Genomic DNA, 22,263 nt, shown 5'->3' with positions numbered 1-22,263 from the left:
CTTCTTACAGCAATATTTGTAATCTTTGGGCATTGTGCTGACTTAGATTTTCGACATTTAACTAATTGTATCTTCATTATAGTTTTTGTTAGATAAATCCATGAACATTTGAACCAAATTTTATAAACGAATTCAAGTCAAAGCCAGGTCAAAATCTTTCTGATTTTGTGAAGTCAAAGTCATCCAAATCATCACTTGTCCACACATTTGTTTGAAAGAGTCTTACTTTAATAAAAATAGAAATTATATCAACTGGTCATACAAATGTCCAGATTATAAGCAAAAAATCTAAACATTAAAAATGACACAACATATAATTTCAAACTTTAAAAACACCACAATATCAACAATTTACAATTAATTAAACCGTCAAACAAATATATCCTTTAATTTAAATGAAATTATAAATTGCAATGCATCTCTCGACCTGGTTTAGCTGCTCAATAGAGCCTGCATAAGGGTAACATTAGTGCGCCAGTATGGTGTTAATGTGCAAGAGGGATGAAGATGCTCAGATGATGTTGTGGAGGAGAGCGACAGCCAGGGCGATGAGAGTCAGCGAGGAGGAGCAGACAGCCACAGAAGATCCAGACTTTATGAAGGCCTCTGTGTGTTTGAGCATCCACTTCTTCTCCTCATGAAGTCCCTGTTTGTCCAGCTCAAGACCCAACAGCTTCTGGATTGTCTCGTAGTATTTATTCAGCCACTGAAGCTGTAGCGAGAGAAAAACACTCAATGAAAGTCAGAAAACAATTGTAGAAAAGCACTCATATTGTTGAATAAAAATATCAGTGTAAAGTAGATCAAATGGATATACTGAAGTTAACTACAAGTATCTCAACAAATATCCAAGTATAGTATTTGAATAAATTAACTTATTAACTTTCATGACTCTGGTTGACTTTGTTTTTGTATTACATTAAAAAAGTTTTGTCACTGCAAACTACAATGTCATTTTTCCGTACAATAATTCTTCTGTAACTCATCTTATGTTTGCACCTTGAATGAAAACATAAACACTGATGTTAATTTCACACATGGATTTGTTTTCTTACAGAATCCCCGAGCTGTGGAGAAGCTTTTGAACTGAAGTGTAAAGGGGGTTTTAAGAGGAAGTCAGTAAGCAGGAAAACGAAAGCCTCGGTTGATGTCACACTCGTATGTATTTACAAATTAAAACAGGAAACTGTTCATATCTCTGGGGAAGTAAACTTACCTTATTGCATGCAATTGGGCCTTCTTTTACAGTTTTGTTTTGGGTAAACACTTTTTAGTATCTCCTTGTTGTAGTGCAGTCAGATCCAGTGTTGTAAATTAACAAAGCACATTTACAAGTACTGTGATGTAGTTACATTTTCAGTGATCAAACGTAAGGTCTTACCTGTTCTGAGCTGAGAAGCGAGGTGTCAATCAGCTTTCTGTCATATGGGACCAGCGACACCGTTTCAAAGGTAACGTAGTTATGACCATACTGAGGGAAAGAAATAGACATTCAGAGAACAAATCTCTTGCCAGTAGAAGAAGAAATAATTTAAATAATTGCTGATTATCAACAAATCTCTGTTGTGTATCTACCTTTGTTTTTGCAGGTACGACCACAACAACATCTTCAATCCGGATCCCGAAGTCATTCTCCTTGTAATATCCAGGTTCTGAAAGAAAATCATTTGTATTTTTCTGCATTTCCTTTAGATTAATCATTATGTTGTGTTATATGTAATGGATATATATGTATTTAAAAATAAGTAATATCAACTCACCAATAGATGTGAACATGCCGATTCTGAATGGAATGTTGTTACTCTGAAAGCCAACCGGCCCTAAAAAAACATCATAACACTACATTATAAAAAAAGGTAAGAAAAAAAGATGTATGAAAAACATATGTGAACATTATTCTGTGTCATTATTGTTGCATATTTTCTGCAGGTAGCTAGCATGACATGAATTGGGATGTTCTATAGTTTATCTTTGTAAAAGTTGTATACTGTTGTCTTGTACCTTTCTCCAGGCAGTAGTGTTGTATTTTATCTTGATTATGTATCAAATTGTAGCTTTTTTTCATAACGTTGTTAGGTATTTAAATGCAGCGTCCATTTCTCTATCTGTTTTGACTTTTATGAATTGGACATTTTTAGAAAAAGCTCACACACACATATAGAGCTGCAACAATGCTTGTTTTTGGATCATTTATTGATCAGCAACTATTTTGCTAATAAATGAATCATTAAGTATTTTTTAAAGACTAGAGTTACATTTTCTCTGGTCCCAGATTCTCCAGTGTCTCTGTTTTATATGACTGTAACCACTGTCAACATCATTTTAACTGTCGATCAAACAAATCACTGTACTGAATAAGTCGAAACCAAACTTGCTGGAAAAAATAGGAAAGCATACACTCATGAACTCCAAAGTAGTTTCCAACACCGTGGCCTGTGCCATGGCCATAGTTCAGGCCCACCTCCCACAATGCACGGCGACCGAGCATCTCCATGTTCACACCTGAAGATAAACAAAAGCCGCACACAGATTTCAAAACAAAGATAATGCAGTAAAATATTTACAAAATGTTGATCACAAAGTGGAGAAATGGGGCTCTCTAGTTGTGACACTAGAATTCAAGGTATAATGTTTTTCATGCTGACCTCGTGTTCCTGAGGGAAAGATGGTTCGAGATATCTCAATGTTTCCCATGAGCACTCGAGTGAAGGCCTCCTGCAAAACACAACATGTGATTGGTGAGAGGAAAAGGGGATTTAAAGTAATTATTTGGATGATGTTCACTGAAAAAAACACTTTTACAACCAAAAGTTACATAAAAAAGTAAAAAATCCATAAATAAAAATATGCAGAAACATTGTTTTGAAAGACAACGTTTAAATATTGCTACAAATTGTCACATTTTCAGTACGATATACTAGTTACCTTTTGCATGGCTGTGGGTGTTCCCCAGTGAACTGTACGAGTTATGTCAGTGGTCCCATCTCTGAGAGTAGATGACAGACAGGATGACTAATTTTAAATGCAACAGCTGTCATATGAAACTGTAAAGTGTTTGAGCAGAGTGTTTTTACTCACAGGTACTGACCGCCGGAGTCCACCAGGTACATCTCATTAACTGTCAGCCTCCTGCTGGTTTCTTCTGAAGGGCTGCAGGAAATAGCAGAAAAACAGGAAATGAAAGTAACACTTCAGATGGTTGTAAACCTTAAGGATCGGTGTTTGTAAAGTTCAACATTAATGAGTACCATTTTATAAGGCATGTATATTTAACTTTAAGAGGGGGCATGACAATCATCATGAATATCATTAAAGGAAAGTAACTAAGTACACTTACTTACGTAAGTACAATTGTGACTTACTTGGGTATTTCCATTCTTGGCTACTTTGTACCCCACTACATTAATAGATACTGGTTACCTTTTACATTTAAAGAAACATGTAAAATACTAATATAATATGATGCATTTATTATTGCATTAATCTATATTAGGGATGTCCACACTTTTTTCACCAAGGGCCACATACAGAAAAATATACAAAGGGGTGGGCCCCTCACTCGAGGTGATGTATAGTGCCTCATAAGTTAGGTTAGCAAAATCAATCAAATGTAGGAAAATGCTTTATATTTGCTTCCATATTGACAACTACATTATTGTGCTAATTACTTATTACCTACTTACTATATAACATGTCCTATGAATAATACAAATACACCTATGCTGACCACTATACTTTAAGTTTATATTACTGATAATTATTCTGTACTTTCACGCAAGTAACATTTTGAATTTATCTGTGATTAAGAATTTAAACTGTGATATTTTTAGAATCAGAATCAGAAACAGGTTTATTGCCAAGTAGGTAAACACATAAGAGGACTAACTTTACTTTACTTAAAGGATTTGATAACTTTCTCTTCCAATTGCAAGTCAATTGTTAAACTTCCAGGCCTCTTAAATGCACCCTCTCATTTATTTAGCACCTCCAAATCAGTTTGAAACCTTTTGTATGCTCTGAAAAAACGTTTTTGCAGTAATGAATGTTGCAAGCTAAAGGCAAACAATAGATATTTTTATATTTGTTTGATATCAATAAACATGTCAGTGAGATGAATAAATCTTACCTGTAATGGGCTAGTGCAGCATTGGGTCCGCTTGCAGAGATAGTCTCAAAGCTCGGGCCTCTGCTGTCTTTCTGTTTGCTGTGCAGACATTTATATTATTATTAGTTGCCTTGTAAATTCATAAACATGACTGAGTTTGAAATTCAGTTTAACTATAGTTCTCTACTTCTGCGTTCCTTTATAATGTTTTCTAGGCTACACAAAACTCATATTCTGACTGAAACAGAGCTTTCCTCCATCTCGTGTGCACTCACGCGCGACATTTATTGACGTATTCTGCAGCAGTCAGCTCGGTCTCCTTCCCCTCGGGCACTGCCTTCTCCAGCCACATCAGCAGCTGGATGACTGCGACTGCATCCCTCACCTGCACACAGACACAACAACAACACACCAACGAGCAGAGGCTCATATCACTTACAATACAATAACAGTACAGCACAGCCCACACAAGCAGAGTCACATGGCATGTTGCAAAGTTGTTCAGACACCTTTGGACAAGCTAATAAATATTTCAGGGCGTGTGTTCACTGAAGTGTTCAATCTCTTGATGAAAACGATTCATAAAAGTCCCACCAGTCTGACAGTGAAGTCACACATATAGGAGCACAGATATGAGCTACATTTGTGCTCATGTATGCATGTACATGGCATGTGGTTGTGTATGTACTGTCTGTGTGCAGGTGACTCACGTGAGCATCTCTCAAGATCCGCTGCTCAGTATCATCTTTCACTGCTTTCGTCGTCAGCACAGGAGAGTAGGGGCTTGTCATTAGCTTCTCCTACGTTGAAAAAAACAACATAATTATTACAAAAAAATAATGTTTTTGTAATATTATCCATTTTTTACTTTTTTAAAAAGTCACATTTATAATTATTGTTGACTTCCGATCTCTGCTTGGATTTTTTCTATTATGAGTGAAAAAGTTATTTTTGGTACTGCAAAGGTGTTTTTTGAAGGCTTAAGCTTGCACTCTCTCTTATGGCCTCAGGAGGGCGACTCCACTGGTTGCAGAAGAAGTCTGATTGTATAGAAGTCTATGACAAAGTTCATGGTATACAACTCCAAAAATGTTTCAATACAGTGTGATGTTTGTTTTATAAATAATGGTACCTTTTCAATTAAAAAAGAGTATAACGCAGGGTAATCTTTAGGGTTCTTTGTGTTTTTTTCACAATGAGTGACCTCTTTCACATTAACCACAGTAGTTACATCAATTTCTTATAAAGAGAAAAATCATTAATGCAGCTATAAAAATACAACTCATTATATAAATAGCTTGGTCGCAGCAAACGAGTGCTGGCAAACTGCAGTAACAGAGAGCCTATCTTCAGCTCACAATATATCACTAAGAACGCAGGAAATGATGCAGTAGAGTAAATGTAATATAATAAAATGTCTGCAAACCTCTGGTGTAATGATCTCATAAAGTGCGTAGTTAGTGTACTCTGTGCCGATCCACACTTTAACCCCAGGCTGATCCACATAAGTCTTCAGGTGATCTCGCACAGAGTCGTAGCTTTTCAGTTGAACACAGAGGGGCCCTTCACATGAGGCGTTCAGGTACACCTTCAGTTCATTTGTCACTCTCTCTGTGTGGAGAAAGAGCCTATGGAGATGTGGAAGAAGGGAGAGTGGTTCATAAAAAGAGAGGTTATTGTTTGAATAATGTTATCATTTCTTTATAATCTCACAATGTTGGCACTTAACGAGAAAGAATATATAATAAAACCCAATTACTTGACGCCGCATGTAATTAAACTTCCTGACTGATATTGTAACATCATGTTTGGAAATGTAAACTTTAGGCTTTATTTGTATTTTTGGAATCCTTATTAATGAAAAATCAAACACATTTGATTGGTCGCTGTTCAATATTCCATGAGAAAAGGGTAGATAATAGATTAGACATTGTCAATATATAATTTCCCAGTAATGTAATAGGGTATCACATCATCAGTGCAGATGTTATAATAATACGTGTCATGATATTTTATTACATCATTGTGTTTTATTACATTTTCAATCAGTGCAAATTTCATAACATTTAAAATAGTTGCACTATTGGGAAGTCCTCAAATCCTTTTATGTCACTTAACTTACAAGATCTTATCCATTGTGAGCAGCGTGTAGGAGTAGAAGAAGGGATTGTAGGGGATGTCATTGCCGCGAAGATTGAACAGCCCTAGAAATCAAAACAGACACACCATAGCTGACCGTCAGCAGCAGCTTGCGCATTCATTTCAATCATCTCCTTCTTCCAACTGAGCTGAGGCACGGCGTTTCTATCAAGTGTTTCTGTCAGACGAACGTGACTTCTTCTGCGTCCCTGTCATTGAAAACAGACTCGCTAATTCTGAAATCAGAAGTCAGGAGAGGTCTGAAGCTCAGCAGTGTTCCTGATGATTTATAAGAAACATGCTTTTGAAAAACTCCCTGTTCTTTAAAAATATCTGAAGACTATTCTCTATATTTTTGCCATTTTGTTTTGCAGTTTTTTTACTATATTCTCAGTATAATGTGCAACTCCTCAGCCTCCAGTTCAATCTAAATGCTGTTTTTGCATTTGAGCTTTGTTTTCCCCTGCCATTTGTTTTTTATGCAAACTGTATTTTAAGAACTGTCCTGAGGCGTTATCAAAAATAAGCAGCTATTAAGGACCCTGCTGGTGGTCTAAAAAAAGAGGAAATTAAGACATTTGGGAGTACTTTTCAGCCATTGTTGAAAATGTTATGCTCTGTTAAAGGTATCCTGTTTCATTGTTATATATCCTATTACTGTATCTCCCAATTAGTACACAGTATAGGATTCATTACTGGTTATATTTGAACAATAATCACACATGTTGTTGTTTTTGCATTCATTCAAATCAGGGAATTTGATCTGCAGTTGTAGGTACATTTAAAAACTACTCATAAGATTGTCTTGAGGGGAAATAAAATGTTGTTTCTGTAGTGGTAACGAATAATACTGAATGTTTAACCAGATGCTTCTACAAACTGTGTTGCTATTCTAAGAAAAACTACCTAATCATATTTATCTAGTCGTACCAGCAACTATTGCACTAAAGATCTCCAAAATCGAATATTTTATTTCCCCATGGCCTCCCCATAGCTTTGATTTCTCTTTGTATGCACCAGGTCATGAAATGAGGAACACATTCTAATCACTTTGGAAATACGGTTCTTTGAAAACCTTTAAAGGTCTCATACAAATTGACCAGAAGGTCTTGACCTTAAGATGGATTGTGTGATGGATATAGATGGTATTGTGTCCTAAGATAAATTGTTTTTTATGTGAATCTGTTCATTCTGTTTTGACAAGGACTCCCCTGGAAGAAAATATGTCTAATTAATGGGACCTTTGAAGGCTAAATAAAGAATGAATAAATTGATTCTCATGTGTTTTTCAGTGAATACTGCTGGTGTGGTTTATTATTCATTTTTCCAAATAAGCACCATGTTTTATTAATAGCTTCATAGAGGAAGTTTGAGTTACTCACAGGCTGTTTCATCCAGTGCGGACAGCAGAAGAGCTGTCGGCTCGTATGGATTATCTCTTATCTGATTCCGTATGTGCTCCACTTTCATCTGCCAGGACCTTTCTGCAAACACACATTATACACGACACTTAACACTTGATCCCCATTTGTGACAGATATTGAGTTTTATTAGGCATGTTAATCACGATCTTAATCAGTAGGGAGAGACATCTTTTGACAGCAGCTTGCTGAGTATAAAGCATTTTAAACAGATGTATTGACTCAGTCCTCAGTTTTGCCGAATTCAATGAGTTTGATGAGAGCGGTGAGATTGAAGCAAAACAGTAAAGTTGGGAGCTCAAATTCAAACACTTAACTAACAGTCCAGTAAACTGCTTCTTGAGAAAAAGTAAAGAGAACACCACATTTCACATTACAAATGAGACCCATTGTTTATTAAAAAAATCCCTCGTGCAGCTCTTAACTTCTCTATGTTTATATAATAAGGTTATATTTTAATTTGAATGGAGAAACAGGGGTTAAACTCAACGTCTCCTAAAGTTGTGAATAGTAGTTTTCGTCTATAAAAGAGACTTAAGTGCAAACACTCATTATTGAATCCCATTAACTTTGACCTTTTGTTTTCATGTCGTCTGCAAACTGCTCATCCCTTGATGGACTCTACCCACACTGCCAAGCACCGAGTGAGTGCAAGATTTCCTACCTAAACTGTGAGACCACATTTAGAAAAGAACTCACTTAAAACTCAAGCACACCATAACACACACACACACAAAGGCCATTAGGTTTATGATAGGCTCTCCATTTGCCTATTCTCCCACCATAAAGACTAATAAGGATAACTGGCGTCCAGACAACTTCCTACTCCGAGGCTTTTCCATTCTCTCAAACATGGTATTTGATCTTAAAGGCGGCCATAAAATCATGGACAGACTCTTTATGGCTGTGTTTGTGGAGCTGCCTATTGCTTTTCTGTCCAGTTTGCAGGTATTTATCAGCACATAGATAAGTGGCACCTCACAGGCAGAGTGCAGGGTGTGGGTGTGTGTGTGTGTGTGTGTGTGTGTGTGTGTGTGTGTGTGTGTGTGTGTGTGTGTGTGTGTGTGTGTGTGTGTGTAGCACAGGAGACCTACGTATGACTCTCTCAGGCATGCGTGTGAGGTTGTCAGGTGGGATGGGCGGCCTTTCCGTCCACACTTGGTCGACCAGGTTAACAGGGACAGACTTGAGGCTGCGGTTGCTCGACTCCAGGTTCACGCTGTAGTCCCCCTGCGTTTCTAATGGAGGAAATTGCAGATGATTACACACACTGAGCCGAATCAATGATGAGTAAACAGTCTGCGTCTGGAGGCTCCATCGATCATTTTCCATCTACTCTTGCGAGCACTTTATTGATGTTAACCTGGACTGACAGGAGGATGGAGACTCACTGAGGGAGAAGAGGAAGGGATCAAAGCCGATGTGGCCGCCTGTCGGGACCTCGGAGATCAGCCACTCGGCCACGCTGCTGACGGACACTGGGGAACATCACACATGACAGAAGTTGATGTTGACTCAAGAGGATGTGACAGAAGAAATCCAGTTTATTCACCTGTGCTCGAAATGGTTTGGGTTTGCCAATTAGATGTGCATTAATTCAAATCAGAAGAAATGTCTAAACTGTGAAAACTAATGTACTATATTGATTCGATCAATCAAATTATTTAATTATTTTGTTTCAGATAACCTCAATAGTATTTTATTAAGGGTTGTTAACAATATTTTAAAATAATGATATATATATATATATGATATTATTAGTACTATTGTGATAATATCATAAAATGTAATATTTTTGATTTTCTTGTTCTATATATGCTTTTGTACTGTTCTAGTAAGAGACTGTCCAACTCCCTTCACTTGTATTTTAAATGTAATTTATTTGCGAAAAATGAGACAAAACGCACAATAAACGTAAAGTTAAATAACAATTCTTAATATTATGATTATTATTTCCAAACGTCTAAAGATATCATAATAATATCGTTAATGAGAAATATTTTGGCTAGGAAAATTGGTGAAGTATAGGAATAAAGAATTTCCCCACATATATAAACATGTAAATACACGTGGTAAATGCTAAAGATGTAGCTAATATATACAATATTATCCAAATAATTATTGATTGTCTCTCAGAAATATCTATTGGGCGTTTTGTTGTAGAATTTAGCTGTTTTTGTACAAATCCTTGACTACAATACTGTAGGTGCATGTAAAAGTCATAACATCCAAAGTTGCCCTTCTGTATTTTTCCAACTGTTTGAACATCAGCACCATTGTTCAGTGTTGAAACACATTTGCAAGAGAAAACATGCCGTTAGTTTTAGTTTGTTTTGAGCTATTTTTATCATATAAATCCTTTGATAATGGATGCAGCTTTTGTCAGGGTATTTTTAGACAAGATAAAAACCGCAATTTAATGAGTGCACCGCGTTGTCATAACAAGTAGTCACAATAGGATCGCTCCCCGCCCCACCGTCAGTCTCCAGATCCCAGTTGCAGTCCATCTGTCTCTCAGCTTGGACCCAGTATCGGCTGTCTGTCCACAGAGCCGCCTTTGTCTGAGTGACCACAGCAGTGCCTGCGGAGAGGCAAAACAGCAGCTGCGTTATCGAGAGAATATTGAGAGTAAACTCAAAACAGCTATTATTGTCAGATTTGACATAGAACCATGTTTGATGGGTTGGCTAATGTTGAAAAATGCAGGAATGTGAAGAGACACAGGAAGAAGAAACACAGAGGAGATGTGTGGAGGAAACACAGTTTTATCAGGGCTTACATTATCATTCCAGTGCTGTACCCAAACTTCGGAAACATACACTTAAGTAGCGACAGCTGAGTAGATCCCTGAATCTAATTTCACTCTTATTCTTAATGGACGCCCAGAAAATAAGTGGTTTTTCTTTTAGAAGTCAGGCATATCTTTGGCCTGGCGTACAGCACTTTACTGAATAGCATCCGTGTTCTTATACTTTAATGCGTGCAACAGCTGAGTGCACAAATATGTACAATCATTCATTCGTTCTGCGTTATTGTGTGAAATACATCTTCTAATTTAATGGTGAAGTTGGGAGGGTTCAGACGAATGAAAAGATTCAGTGAGCGATAAAAACTGAAGGAAAATGGCTCAATGGTGAGGATGTGGGATGAAAGTAGAGGAGCTGCATGACCGCGACACTCAGACATAGGGAGGTGAGTCATGGAGAACAGGAGGAGGAGGAGGAGGAGAAGGCCAAGGAGAAAAAGGAAAAGAAGAGGCAGAAAGGGATAGTACCTGCGGAGCCTGTAAAGCCGGTCATGAAGGCCATCCTAGCATCACGTGGTGCAATATACTCACTCTGACAGAAAAACAGAGGTTAGCATCTCTCACACACACACACACACACACACACACACACACACACACACACACACACACACACACACACACACACACACACACACACACACACACACACACACACACACACACACACACACACACACACACACACATTCAATTCCCAAATAAATTAATTATGACGGACAGCAGATGTACCAGGTGAGCATCAGTGCCAGGAATAATGTAGGCAGAGATATTCTGGAGGAGCATTTGCTCTCGTAATTCCTGAAGCCGGAGAGTGGTATTTACTGCTGTGCTGGGGTGGTACTGTAACATAGACATACACATACACACACACCACATACAACACACACACACACACAAACACAAAACAACAACAAAGAGAGAGAAAGACGGAGAGCGTGAAAAGTCAGAAGATTTCATTAAAACCTGGATAACTGCTGATTCATCACTTCCCGTATCTCCCAATGTAATCATTAACTGTCCTGCATGTGCAGTTAACATTAACTGTAACTTTATAAAACTTATGCAACATGTTTCGTGATTGGAAAATGCTGTTTTCCGAGGTCAACTTTATGACTTATCTTCTGTATTTTATTGTTTGTTTTAATCACTGAGCTTCTCTTCACTCACTGGAGGAGACGCAGAGCAGTTCCTCTCAGTTCGCTCGTTTGCAGCAACAGCAGGAGTGTTTCCTGAAATGCAAAGCGCACAAAAAAAGATAGGGAGTGAGCTCTGAAAGCACATATACGTATTTATATTGACAAAAAAGTGTCACTCTTTTTTATTTTGGGGAAATGATCAATTGGAATATTTCAGAATCAATGGAACTTAAAACCTCAGAATTGATGAGCCTAAAAATACCACAAGTAATTCAAAGCAGCAAAGCAAAAGATAAAAATGATATCTATCAGAATAACCAGGATTTGTCCAATGACACAAAAGGTGAAGAGCTGTTTGCTCCTTCTTAGATAAAATGTAATCACAGGAATCCTAATGAGAAAACATGCACAGAAAAAGCAGATGGAAATGTTGTATTCCTCCGTTGCAAGCTAAATTTAAAACCAAAACTGCATATGATCCCAAATTAAATATCCCACCCCTTCACAGCTTCTGTCATCGTCATTCAAAAATTGAAATATTGATAATCACAGCTCAGAAAAACTCTTGACACATACATCAGACTTAACACTCACACACACATCAGTGAGGACAGAGCAGGAACTTTCTACCTGTAAGTGCCGCCAGACACAGAGCCAACAGCAAGCCGCCACAGGAAGGCATCTTGGCACTGCGAGCCGTCTCGAGCTGATCCACAGACAGAGTGGCTGCAAAGCAGGTGCTCCAATGTGTATGCAGCGCTTGTGAGAAAGTGTGTGTGGGTGTCTGATGGTAAGTGTATGACTCTCCTCTCTCTCTTCCTATCTCTCTCCTCCTCCTCCTCCTCCTCCTCCTCCTCCTCCTCCTCCTCCTCCACCACTATCTCCTCTCCCTGCGGCCCTCAGATAGTAATCATGTGCAGCGGCTTTGGGGGTGGATCTTGGAGTTTAGAAACATTTCTTTGCTTCCTGACTTAAAATACAAAGTGTCAAACTACAATGAACACCCACCTGTGTATTGCTCAAGGTTTTTCATCGTGTCACGATGCAACTCAGCAGCTGTGGATTTTCCCCGGAGATGCACGGTCATCTTGCATGTGTTCTTCATCAAATAAAACACACTTGTGCTGTTATTATCTTAATTATTTGCAGCAATAAGAAGTGAGAGATGGCAGCAATGCATTTTAAAACATAGGCTGTTTTACATGCAATACACAAGAAACTGGAGAGCCCTGTACATGTGCACATGAAGGCCTGGATTTGAACAATTGCATATAAATGCATGCACACTATCTGTGTCTACAGATTCACATATTATAGACGAGTCCTTGTAATCCTGAAGAGATTTCCATAGAACATTTATTTTTTAATCCTTCCATTCATGTCAAATGTATTCTGCCACTTAGCTAAAAGGAAAAGCAGCGGAAAGGAAGAGGGGGGGGGGATTTCATTTCATAATATCTTCCTTTTTTACTGGAATTAGTTTGACGTCATTTTATTCTAGTTAAACTGATAGTTTGACATTAATGGAAAAACCGATATTCACGTTCGACATTGTAAAGAGTCATATCTGAAGGTCGATACCACTCTGTCTGTCTATTATACATAAATGTGTAGCAAGCTTAGCATAAAGATCAGAAACAGCTGGAAACAGCTTGCTGTGCTCTGTCTTAAAAGGTAACACATTCTCAACTTTCACCTCTAAACCTACTTTACACTTTATATCCAGTTTGTTCATTCAGTACAAAAGTCAGTGTAAAGGCAACAATTCTAAATAACACAGTGGTTAAGTTTGGGACTTTTCCTGAATTATTTTTGTCACTTTAAAGTCGTAGTGAAAACTGTTGTTACCTTTCGACAGAGCCAGGCTAGCAGTTTCCCCTTGTTTCCAGTCTCTATGCTAAGCTAAGCAAAGCAGCTGTTTGGCTGTAGCTTCATATTTAGTGTACAGACATGTAGAGCGTGATCGGACTTCTCCGTTTAATTAACATAAACTTTATTTCCCCTCTTGGAATAAGAAAGTATGTCTGAATCTTAATCTTATTTCTTTAATGTATATAAATCTAACTACAGTTTTATATGCTTTAGTAAGTGTTGATATTTAATGTGCTGCCTTTTGTGAAGCACTGTCTCTTGGAAGTGTTCTACAAAAATGTGTTGATATTATGATTCATTATCATATTATATAAAGAGATTGGACTCTGGGCACTCAAACTGGGCCAAGTAGTCGGTGTACAGAAATGATAAAGCCTCTCAGAGCAGTGTGTTATTGCTGGTTTATTAATCCACTGTGTTTTACTGACATTGCAACTACTGTACCTGATGTGAATATTTAATTTTAAGCCAACACCTCTACAGTGCTCTTGGATCCACTGCCTTTGATCATAAATTCAAAACCTGGCAGACCTTCAGACTTCAGCGCTGTGGTGCTGAATTAAGACATGAGAAAAATGTGATCACAGAGCTGTGCCTTTTAAACGACCCTCTCCTTTCATTAGGAGTATATTGAAATGTATCTTAGGGAATTATAAAGGTGTCTATGAAAGCTAAAGAAACTGTGTGCCCCTTTCTTCCCCCAGCCCGGTTAATCTTCTTAATTAAACAAGAAGAGCACACAGAGCATGGCGTTTTATGAATTATATTTATTCTAATGTATTATTTGCTTGTTTTTAATCAAAGACAATAATTTAAAAGACCATAAAAATGCGTTACTTTAAAGTAGTTTTTACTAATTTTTATTTTACAGCAGGATAATGCTGTACCCATACCAATTCATCTTCATGCTGTCTATGACTTTCAAATGCATACATCTGCCATTAATCAATGTATTTCAATACTAAAAACCCCATGGATACACGCTGTGCACACTGTTTCATTTGTTCTTTTCAGGGGGAAAACAGTACATTTTATATACTGCATGTTAATCTTTTTAAGCCAAATTAAACATGGCTTAATGTAGCTACATTTTTATGACTGAAAGATCCTCACAGCTTTATAACAGAAATCATAAAAGACTGAATATGTCACATTTAGAAAATGAGGAAATGAATGCAGCAGGAGCATCTGTTTACCTCTTTACACAGGTGACCTGAGAGAGATTTGTCCAATGGGCTCGAACAGCTCATTTGAAAAGGAGGAATCACAGACTGTGGAGAGATAGAGCCACTTTGTTCATCACATTTAGAAACACCTGCAGCCCGTCTGCAGCGTTGAAAATAATTACTGCCAGTTTCTCATGTGCAGAGTGGATGACACACTGAGCTGCTGACCTGATTTTTACATTTTGATACGAGCCCGATTGACAAAAAATTATACAGGAACAATCTGCCACCAGATGTTTTATTGAACCCTGTAAAATTTATATAAAAAAGAGGCAATTATAACCAAGATCCTGTCCGGACAGGGCAGTTTTGATTGAATCATCCATCTGTCTTGCATCTGTATTATCTTTTGTTTGTTATTTATTTATTCTCAGGCGATGTCCTGACTAAATAAAGATCGGCTAACAAATGAACTAAAAGCAAACAGGCATAAAAGCAGCCTAAAATGACCTAAAGGAGATGTGGAACGGGACTTAAGGACCTCAGACTTTTTTTGCGTGGCAGATAAGGACGTTTATTAACTCTTCCCCAAAAAGGAAAGAGGAGTAGCTTAAATCATGATGTTGTCAGGTGAAACTTGACAGTAGGCAGGTGTTTGCAGATATTTTGGCCGCCTGATAGAATAGAGATGTTTGTAGTCATGCTACAAGATTTACCTCAAACACAAACAAATATTTTATGGATTTCTCCCAAAAATAAAGGATTTGGATTGCTGGAAGAACATTCTTTTGATTGCCACAGCGCTTATTATCTTCAATAATCCCAGGAAACAACCCAATTGCTTTTTGTTGAGGCAACCAGGGTTATGGTAACTTCTGGCTGAGCTTTTTCATCCAAATGATGAAAACACATGGGGATGCAAGTACAGCCTGCCAGGTGTATTGTACAAGCCGCAAGGAAGTGTAGTGTCCAGTGTGACAAGGTTTGAATAAGTGGGTTAAAGCAATAAACAAAGGCTCGAGACATATATTAATTTGTCTCAAATAAAAGTCTCTCAATCAGGTTGAATGAAGGTCTCTGTCAGTGGAGAGCTTATGGTATTTACTTGGCTTGTGTCCCATCCTTATCACATGTTTACATCCAGCACAGTCCAGGCTCTCCAGAAGTTTGTGTTTTACTTTCGTCTTATCATGTATAATTGAGAAGAGGACAAAGACAATCTGTCACATTGGACAATTCAGATTCTGATTCTGACGTTATTATTTCACCGCAATAAGCCTCAGTTATTGCATAAGCTCTTACTGTCAGTCATTTTACATGAGAAATACAAAGCAGAACAAACATCTTATCTAAAATATGAGTTCAGTTGAGCTTCTCTATTGCCTTGAGCTTTGGACCAAAAGCTGCATTACAAAGGGGAAGGAGAAGTAAAGCTGTCAATGTTTGGCCACCATCTGCTATTGTGACATGGGATCAGCATATGGGTCAATAAAACCCAGCATTGGTCATTAAAGCTTATGTAGTTTGATTAACTTCCCGATAACACAGAGAACAGAGAAGAGTAGATGACAATAAAAGCAATAAACAGTAAGCACACTGTGAGAAATGATATGAAGCTTTGACTCAAAGGTTGTAAACTGTTGATAGGAACCTTTAGAAACCTTTGAAAAAACAGTTGCAGTTATTTTGCGTTTAATCGAGTGAAGTCTGTAAGCGTTTAAGCGTATACTTCAGTATGTCTTACTTTATAGTGCTATGTATGCATCTACTGTGAAAGATAACCTTCTTGAGGATAATTAATGAACCATCTATCCATCTATCTCGCTGTCTGTCTGCAGGCCGGGTTGGGCTGTTAAATTCACATTGACTGAGTGCTAAATGAACCCAATAAACATACTGATTGCTTTTTTCCGACTACAGCATAGAGGTACTACCAACCAACATGTATAACTCATATTTGTGTAGTGAGCTGTTCACCTGACTAAGTGCAACCCCTGCTGGTCCCTCCACTTCTGCTATGTAGCCAAGATGGCAACACTGAGCATTCCTTAGTGTGAACGCGAGTTATTAAATTGAGACAGCATAAGGATGTTTTACTTTTATTTTATTGTGTTAATTTTGCATAATGTAAGCAGTTGTCTTGGCAGTTTTTACTCCCTGTATGCATAAATATTCTTAGTTATGAAAGCTTCTGCTACCTGCACCCGTATCCAGAATTAAAATGGTATTAATTATGAATTAATTTCTTTAGTTGTGAAAATGTGAATCCTTTCAAACTTTAAAACCTGTGAGTTGGGCAGAACGACATGTCCTGCTCTGCAACAAACAGTACAGTATATCTGTGGCACTGATATCAGTAATGCAGTCAGATAAAGCACATAATATGATATGATGCTGCTGAAATATTCACTTTCAACTCTGTAACAGTTTTGCAAACACTACCATGACCCTTTCTGCTGATCTGGAACACTCCATCAACCACTCTCCAACCCATCATCCACCTGAGGGCTTTGAAGAGTAATATTGTCTCCGCTCGATATACTGTGAGTGATGAGGTAAAGGTTTGAATGCCAAATATAATTAGTTTTCAATGAATAAATCAATTTCCTCTGAATAATCTCAGTATCAGGTGTATTAAATTGTAGTCCAATTAAAGGTGTGTCTACAATGCATCTATTTATCGTGAATCTTACAATAAAGAGTGAGAGGAAACTTGCCTTATACTGTATCAAGGTGTGACACAGTTTCCGCATCAGCATTAAGTTACGCCAAGTGACCAACTGGGGGTGTAAGAGCTCCATTGTTATTTCTTGTATCAACAGAGGAGTTCATATTGTTAGGAAATATGAAGCTAATCTGATACAGAATACCACTCTGTGCATGTGCATCAAACTGTTTATTTATTAAAATAGCCAAACAGGACGTTTTAAAAACCAATAGAACTCATTAGAATGTATTAGTGGTAAACTAAACAGTAGATTTATCTTATTTCTATATGCAAAAACACAAGTAGAACACTTGTCTTCACTTCAAATAACACATCACAATTGCTTAATGGTTTATAATGACACACACACACACACACACACACACACACACACACACACACACACACACACACACACACACACACACACACACACACACACACACACACACACACACACACACACTTATTCTATCTTTATTGATGTCAATTCAGATGTTTTTCTTCACAGAGTAACTACAGATTCCCTGTAAAATGTAATAAAATCAAAGTAGAAAAATAGCTGGAAAGTCAAATGTAGTGATGTAAAGAATTGTGTTACTTTTTATTTGTAACTATTCAGGATATTATAGGTATCTAATTGTAGAAATCAGTTTTTTCTTTGTAACTATTCCAGTGTGCACCCCAGGCTCAAACCCTGATTAGAGTAAGCAAGGGACGCAGATTTAAAGCAAAAGTCGCAAAAGTGCTGAACATGGAAGGGGCGGGCCCATCCCACACACACACACACACACACACACACACACACACACACACACACACAGACACACACACACACACACACACACACACACACACACACACACACAGGGCCACAAGGGGTCGCTAGTGTCCAACGTAACCCACCTCCAGTCCTCTCCTCAGTCTCAGTGAACACCCTGTTCTTCAAAAACATCTCTCCATTCGCTGCTCTCATTCACAATCTGCATCAACTCCTCACAAAGTCATGTGAATGTGTGTGTTTGCATGCATGTGTATCTGTGTGTCAGTGTCAGCCGTCGGCCAAGCTGCAGCCTGGCGATGATGCTCAAAGTTATGGACCAATATTAATAAATGGTAGCCCTGGCAACAGTGTTGAGTGTGAGTCAGAGGAGGCAGAGGGGAAGGCAGGGCACCGAGGCCGAACATGGATGCTCTCTGAAAAACACCTCCAGCGTCACATCTGTGCCGAGTTCAGAGGACAGGCCGCATTAAAATCAAATCAACATGAAATATCTCTTACAGCTGAGGAATATTTTTTGGGCCACTGAGGGATTCAGACATTTGTTTGCTCTGTGTCGTTTAAATCAACACAAATCAAACACACAGGACTGCCCAAAAAACCCAAGCAATTACATTTAATGACTTGTGCAGCAGTGTTTGAATGGTTTGAACAACATGAAGGATTAACTGTCGAGGGAATACAACATGTGTGTTCCCCACGCTGCTCTGGGATGTGCTGTGGTTGTGATGCACATTCTCCTGTATCTCTGAGGAGTGGAGGGTATTTTTAAAATGGCCATCAGGGCTGTTGTGGGTTCTTAAAATGGTATAAATCAGAGTCCTCCTCCAAAGCTCTACTAGTTCTTCTAATGTGCTAAGAGGGACAAAATGTTGTGTAGAGTGAAAGATCATGAGGAATATTTATAAGAAAAGAAAGCCATAGACATGCAGCAGAAAAGAAGAGTTAATCAGTAGCAGTCCGGCCTGTTATGTAGTCTATGGAGGGTTTGTGACCTCAGTCACGTATACAAAGTGCAGCCCTGTATGCAGCCATAAGTCTCTTTATGAAGTAAACAACAAATGGCCATGTTGGGGTCACTCGCCTCCAATCCGCGAGCTGCCTTTGTTTGTTGTGCCACTGCAGAGCCAGGGGAAGCTGATTACAGATCTTGCCACTTCCTGAGATTACAGCTACATAACACTTGAGTATTTCTGCTCCATGTCTTACTGTATGTTTGCTCAAAAAGCCTGAGAGAAAAAGTTATACATTCATGAACCTTGAGGCGTTCTGTAACTCCACAACACCCCAAGAAGGTATTTTGACAAAGTAAGAAACAAGAAAAAGGGATAAAAATGTTGACAATCAAATACAATGAATTATACAGATATAATAAAAACAAATCTGTTGTTGTTGTAGCATTAGTAGGGTCAAATTCGTTTTTAAATGTAACATTACCCAAAATAAGTATTCAAATGGTATTATTTTAATCTGAAATAATTGTTTTTGATAACTGGGTGACCCCATTCACATGCAGGCAGTCCTGTGATCCATTGTTGATCCAAAAAAAGTGAACGAGTTTATTTTTCTTGTTGTGTAAGCCAAAGTACAATCTCCTGTCAAACGTTAATTACAATATATTGGAATATAATCACTCTTTGTTGGCAGATAAATTCACAGAATGAAACCAAAAACAATACATGTTCTAGTTAAAATGTTAACCAGTTTGTTATGTTTTCTTTATTCATCATAATACAAAAATCATAATCTAATATATTTTGACCAATATCAAACATTTTTCATTTACCTTTGTCATTGTATAGTTTATTTATCAAGTCAAACATATAGTATATGTTTGGGAGAATATTTATTTAAAGAATTAATCTGCTTTTCATTTCAATCCCAACATCTTGAAGGAATTAGGAGATTTCAGCACCAGCCATATAAAATTGGTCTTCCCTTTCTTTTCTTTACGACACAAAACATAATTTGGGGAGGCTTTGTTCGGGAGGAAAATCTCCTCCTCTCATTGCGTTGACAAACTGTTCTTAAATAGAGCTGGGAGCCCAAGTGAAACCAGATTTTCCACAGAGATAGAGGAAGTTGGGAGACAAAGGTTTAGAGCCAGAGATGCACATATAGTAGAGTAACACCTTCCTGCGGTTGCATCAACCAGGAGAGTTATAGCTTGAGTAAAAATCTGCTCTGTGTAATGTTGTGCTGACGTTTTCATTGTACCCCCATATACCACTCTCAGTAAAGGTTTCTGATTATAAGCTGCAGTGATGGAGAATTACACGGTAGATGAAGAATAGGTGGCCTAGGAGGTATTTTTTTAAAAAAGGACTGCTCAAATTATAACATGTACCGTAATGATGGCGAGTTTAAGGAATGACCAAAGCACCTAGGGAACAGATTATCTAATATATAACGAGAAGATGAATGTCACTAACACATTTAATGGCCATCAATTCAATATTTGTCAAGACACTTCACAAAAACACACAGAAGGGAAACTCATGGTGGCGCTAAATCAAACAGTAATCACCAAAGAAATGAGGGTTCATTGTAATGGAACAAAAATCTGTACGGAATCTAATGCTAATCCAAGTCGTGGATATTGTGTGATTTAACAAAAATCTGGACCCCCTGGTGGTTCATTAAGATTTATTCTCTAGGCACCATCAATGTCTGACCAAAATATCACGTCATTTCATTTAGTTTAGTTGACATATTCAGTCTGGAACTGACTTACACTGACATTCCATAGAAATGTGTAGAAATTGTACCTGACAAAATGCAATCCTCATCAAGAATCAAATTTCTCCAGGGACTTATTGTCAATCAAATTAAATCCCCCAACAAATAGGACTCTTGGGTGGACATGCCATGGACGACAAGACTCCAAACTTTAGGGCAAGACTGCAGAGAGAATACCAACAGATTTTATCCAATAGCTGATGATGGAGTCCTGAGTAGAGATAGCTTGTCGGTACAGCAGCAGATGAATGAGCTAGCTGGCTTTGATGCAGCGGCAGGTCACATGCCTGCTGTGTGTGTGTGTGTGTGTGTGTGTGTGTGTGTGTGTGTGAGGTAATGCGAGTGAGATAGTGAGAAAGACTGGGATTACTGGAAGGTCGGGGGCTGTCAGATGAGATGGATGCAAGACTTCTCCTTTGGCGCTCAAATCACACACACATACAGACTCCGAGGTGGAGGGTTTTAAGTCTCGAGGCGCCAATGCATCACTCACGATGCACACACACGTTTAGAGGTAAATGCACATGCACTTTTGAAAAGGGATGTTGAACAGCTTGCACGCCGACACACACAAACTTTAGCCTCGCAGTCAGCTCTCAAACAGCATACATCCTACTGGGCTGCGCTCCAATCAGCAGGATTAATGAAGAGGTATCACATTTTACAGTAACGCAGCATGTGGGGCTCCAGGGAACAAATTGACTTGAGTCTGCAATTGCTCAGGTCTGTCTTCAATAATGTCATCGACTTTTAGGTTATGAGATAGCATGGTTAAGGCAATTTGCAGAACGTTGTGGCACGGTTGAGTTATGTTCCTTAACAAGACCATCACATGCAATCTGCTACTTTCCATAGAGCGTAGACCCTCATGAGTACCTTCTGTGTAAATACTGTACTGTTGAGAAGAAGCATGGTGGGGTAAAATGTCAGAAGGTATTTGGTGAAGGAATCCATGATCCTCTAAGAAGTTTTGTGAACAGAATTAATGATATAAAAGTGTTTCATTACGTGAAACTGAGATAACCTTGAAAAACTTAACTCGACTTGAATACCCCAAAATTGCTGCCTACTAAAGATTCTCAATGATAAATTGCTAAAGAAAAAGATGAAGACAACATTTCAGCTCAAGGCTTGTTCTGTGGTAAATCTCATCTTCAGTTGACGTTGACAACATAATGCTTTAGGTTTGTTTGACAATTATCATGCCGGCATGCACATTCGGATTTGGGGTAATTGTACAATTTTGACGACACTCAAGAAGTAATGGCAAACATTTGAGCTGTTTATCTCCTAAAGTGGTGCTAGAGTCTTTTTTTTTCTCAGTGTTATTTAATGGTTCTGTCAAGGGCATAGGCTGCTTTCATTCTGGAAGGCAGAAAAATGCTGGC

The 22,263-nt window shown here is 38.2% G+C and overlaps 1 protein-coding gene across 1 annotated transcript; it reads right to left on the bottom strand.

Annotated features, from left to right (window-relative positions):
* Nucleotides 1-212: 212 nt before the first annotated feature.
* Nucleotides 213-12,425, bottom strand: xpnpep2 (X-prolyl aminopeptidase (aminopeptidase P) 2, membrane-bound). Its single transcript, XM_063877317.1, has 21 exons — nt 12,241-12,425; nt 11,642-11,703; nt 11,204-11,314; nt 10,940-11,003; nt 10,142-10,246; nt 9,057-9,143; nt 8,760-8,903; nt 7,627-7,728; nt 6,228-6,309; nt 5,532-5,733; nt 4,816-4,905; nt 4,381-4,490; nt 4,127-4,204; nt 3,079-3,150; nt 2,926-2,986; nt 2,646-2,715; nt 2,398-2,502; nt 1,761-1,820; nt 1,576-1,652; nt 1,382-1,471; nt 213-712 (listed from the first exon to the last, which is right to left on the bottom strand). The coding sequence occupies exons 1-21, from the start codon at nt 12,290-12,292 to the stop codon at nt 512-514; spliced, it is 2,025 nt and encodes a 674-aa protein (XP_063733387.1). The 5' UTR covers nt 12,293-12,425; the 3' UTR covers nt 213-511.
* Nucleotides 12,426-22,263: the final 9,838 nt, after the last annotated feature.

Source organism: Eleginops maclovinus, chromosome 23 (genome assembly GCF_036324505.1).
Source record: "Eleginops maclovinus isolate JMC-PN-2008 ecotype Puerto Natales chromosome 23, JC_Emac_rtc_rv5, whole genome shotgun sequence".
Classification (NCBI taxonomy): Eukaryota; Metazoa; Chordata; class Actinopteri; order Perciformes; family Eleginopidae; genus Eleginops; species Eleginops maclovinus.
This window is presented reverse-complemented; position numbering and strand designations above follow the sequence as displayed.

What these genes read in the sequence shown, in the direction of transcription:
- xpnpep2 (XM_063877317.1), bottom strand. Translation starts at nt 12,292, where the DNA reads ATGCCTTCCTGTGGCGGCTTGCTGTTGGCTCTGTGTCTGGCGGCACTT. An exon ending in CGGCATGTTCACATCTATTG is followed by an intron (nt 1,653 to 1,760) that starts GTGAGTTGATAT and finishes ATTTTCTTTCAG; the next exon opens with AACCTGGATATTACAAGGAG. An exon ending in CGCTTCTCAGCTCAGAACAG is followed by an intron (nt 713 to 1,381) that starts GTAAGACCTTAC and finishes CTCTCGCTACAG; the next exon opens with CTTCAGTGGCTGAATAAATA.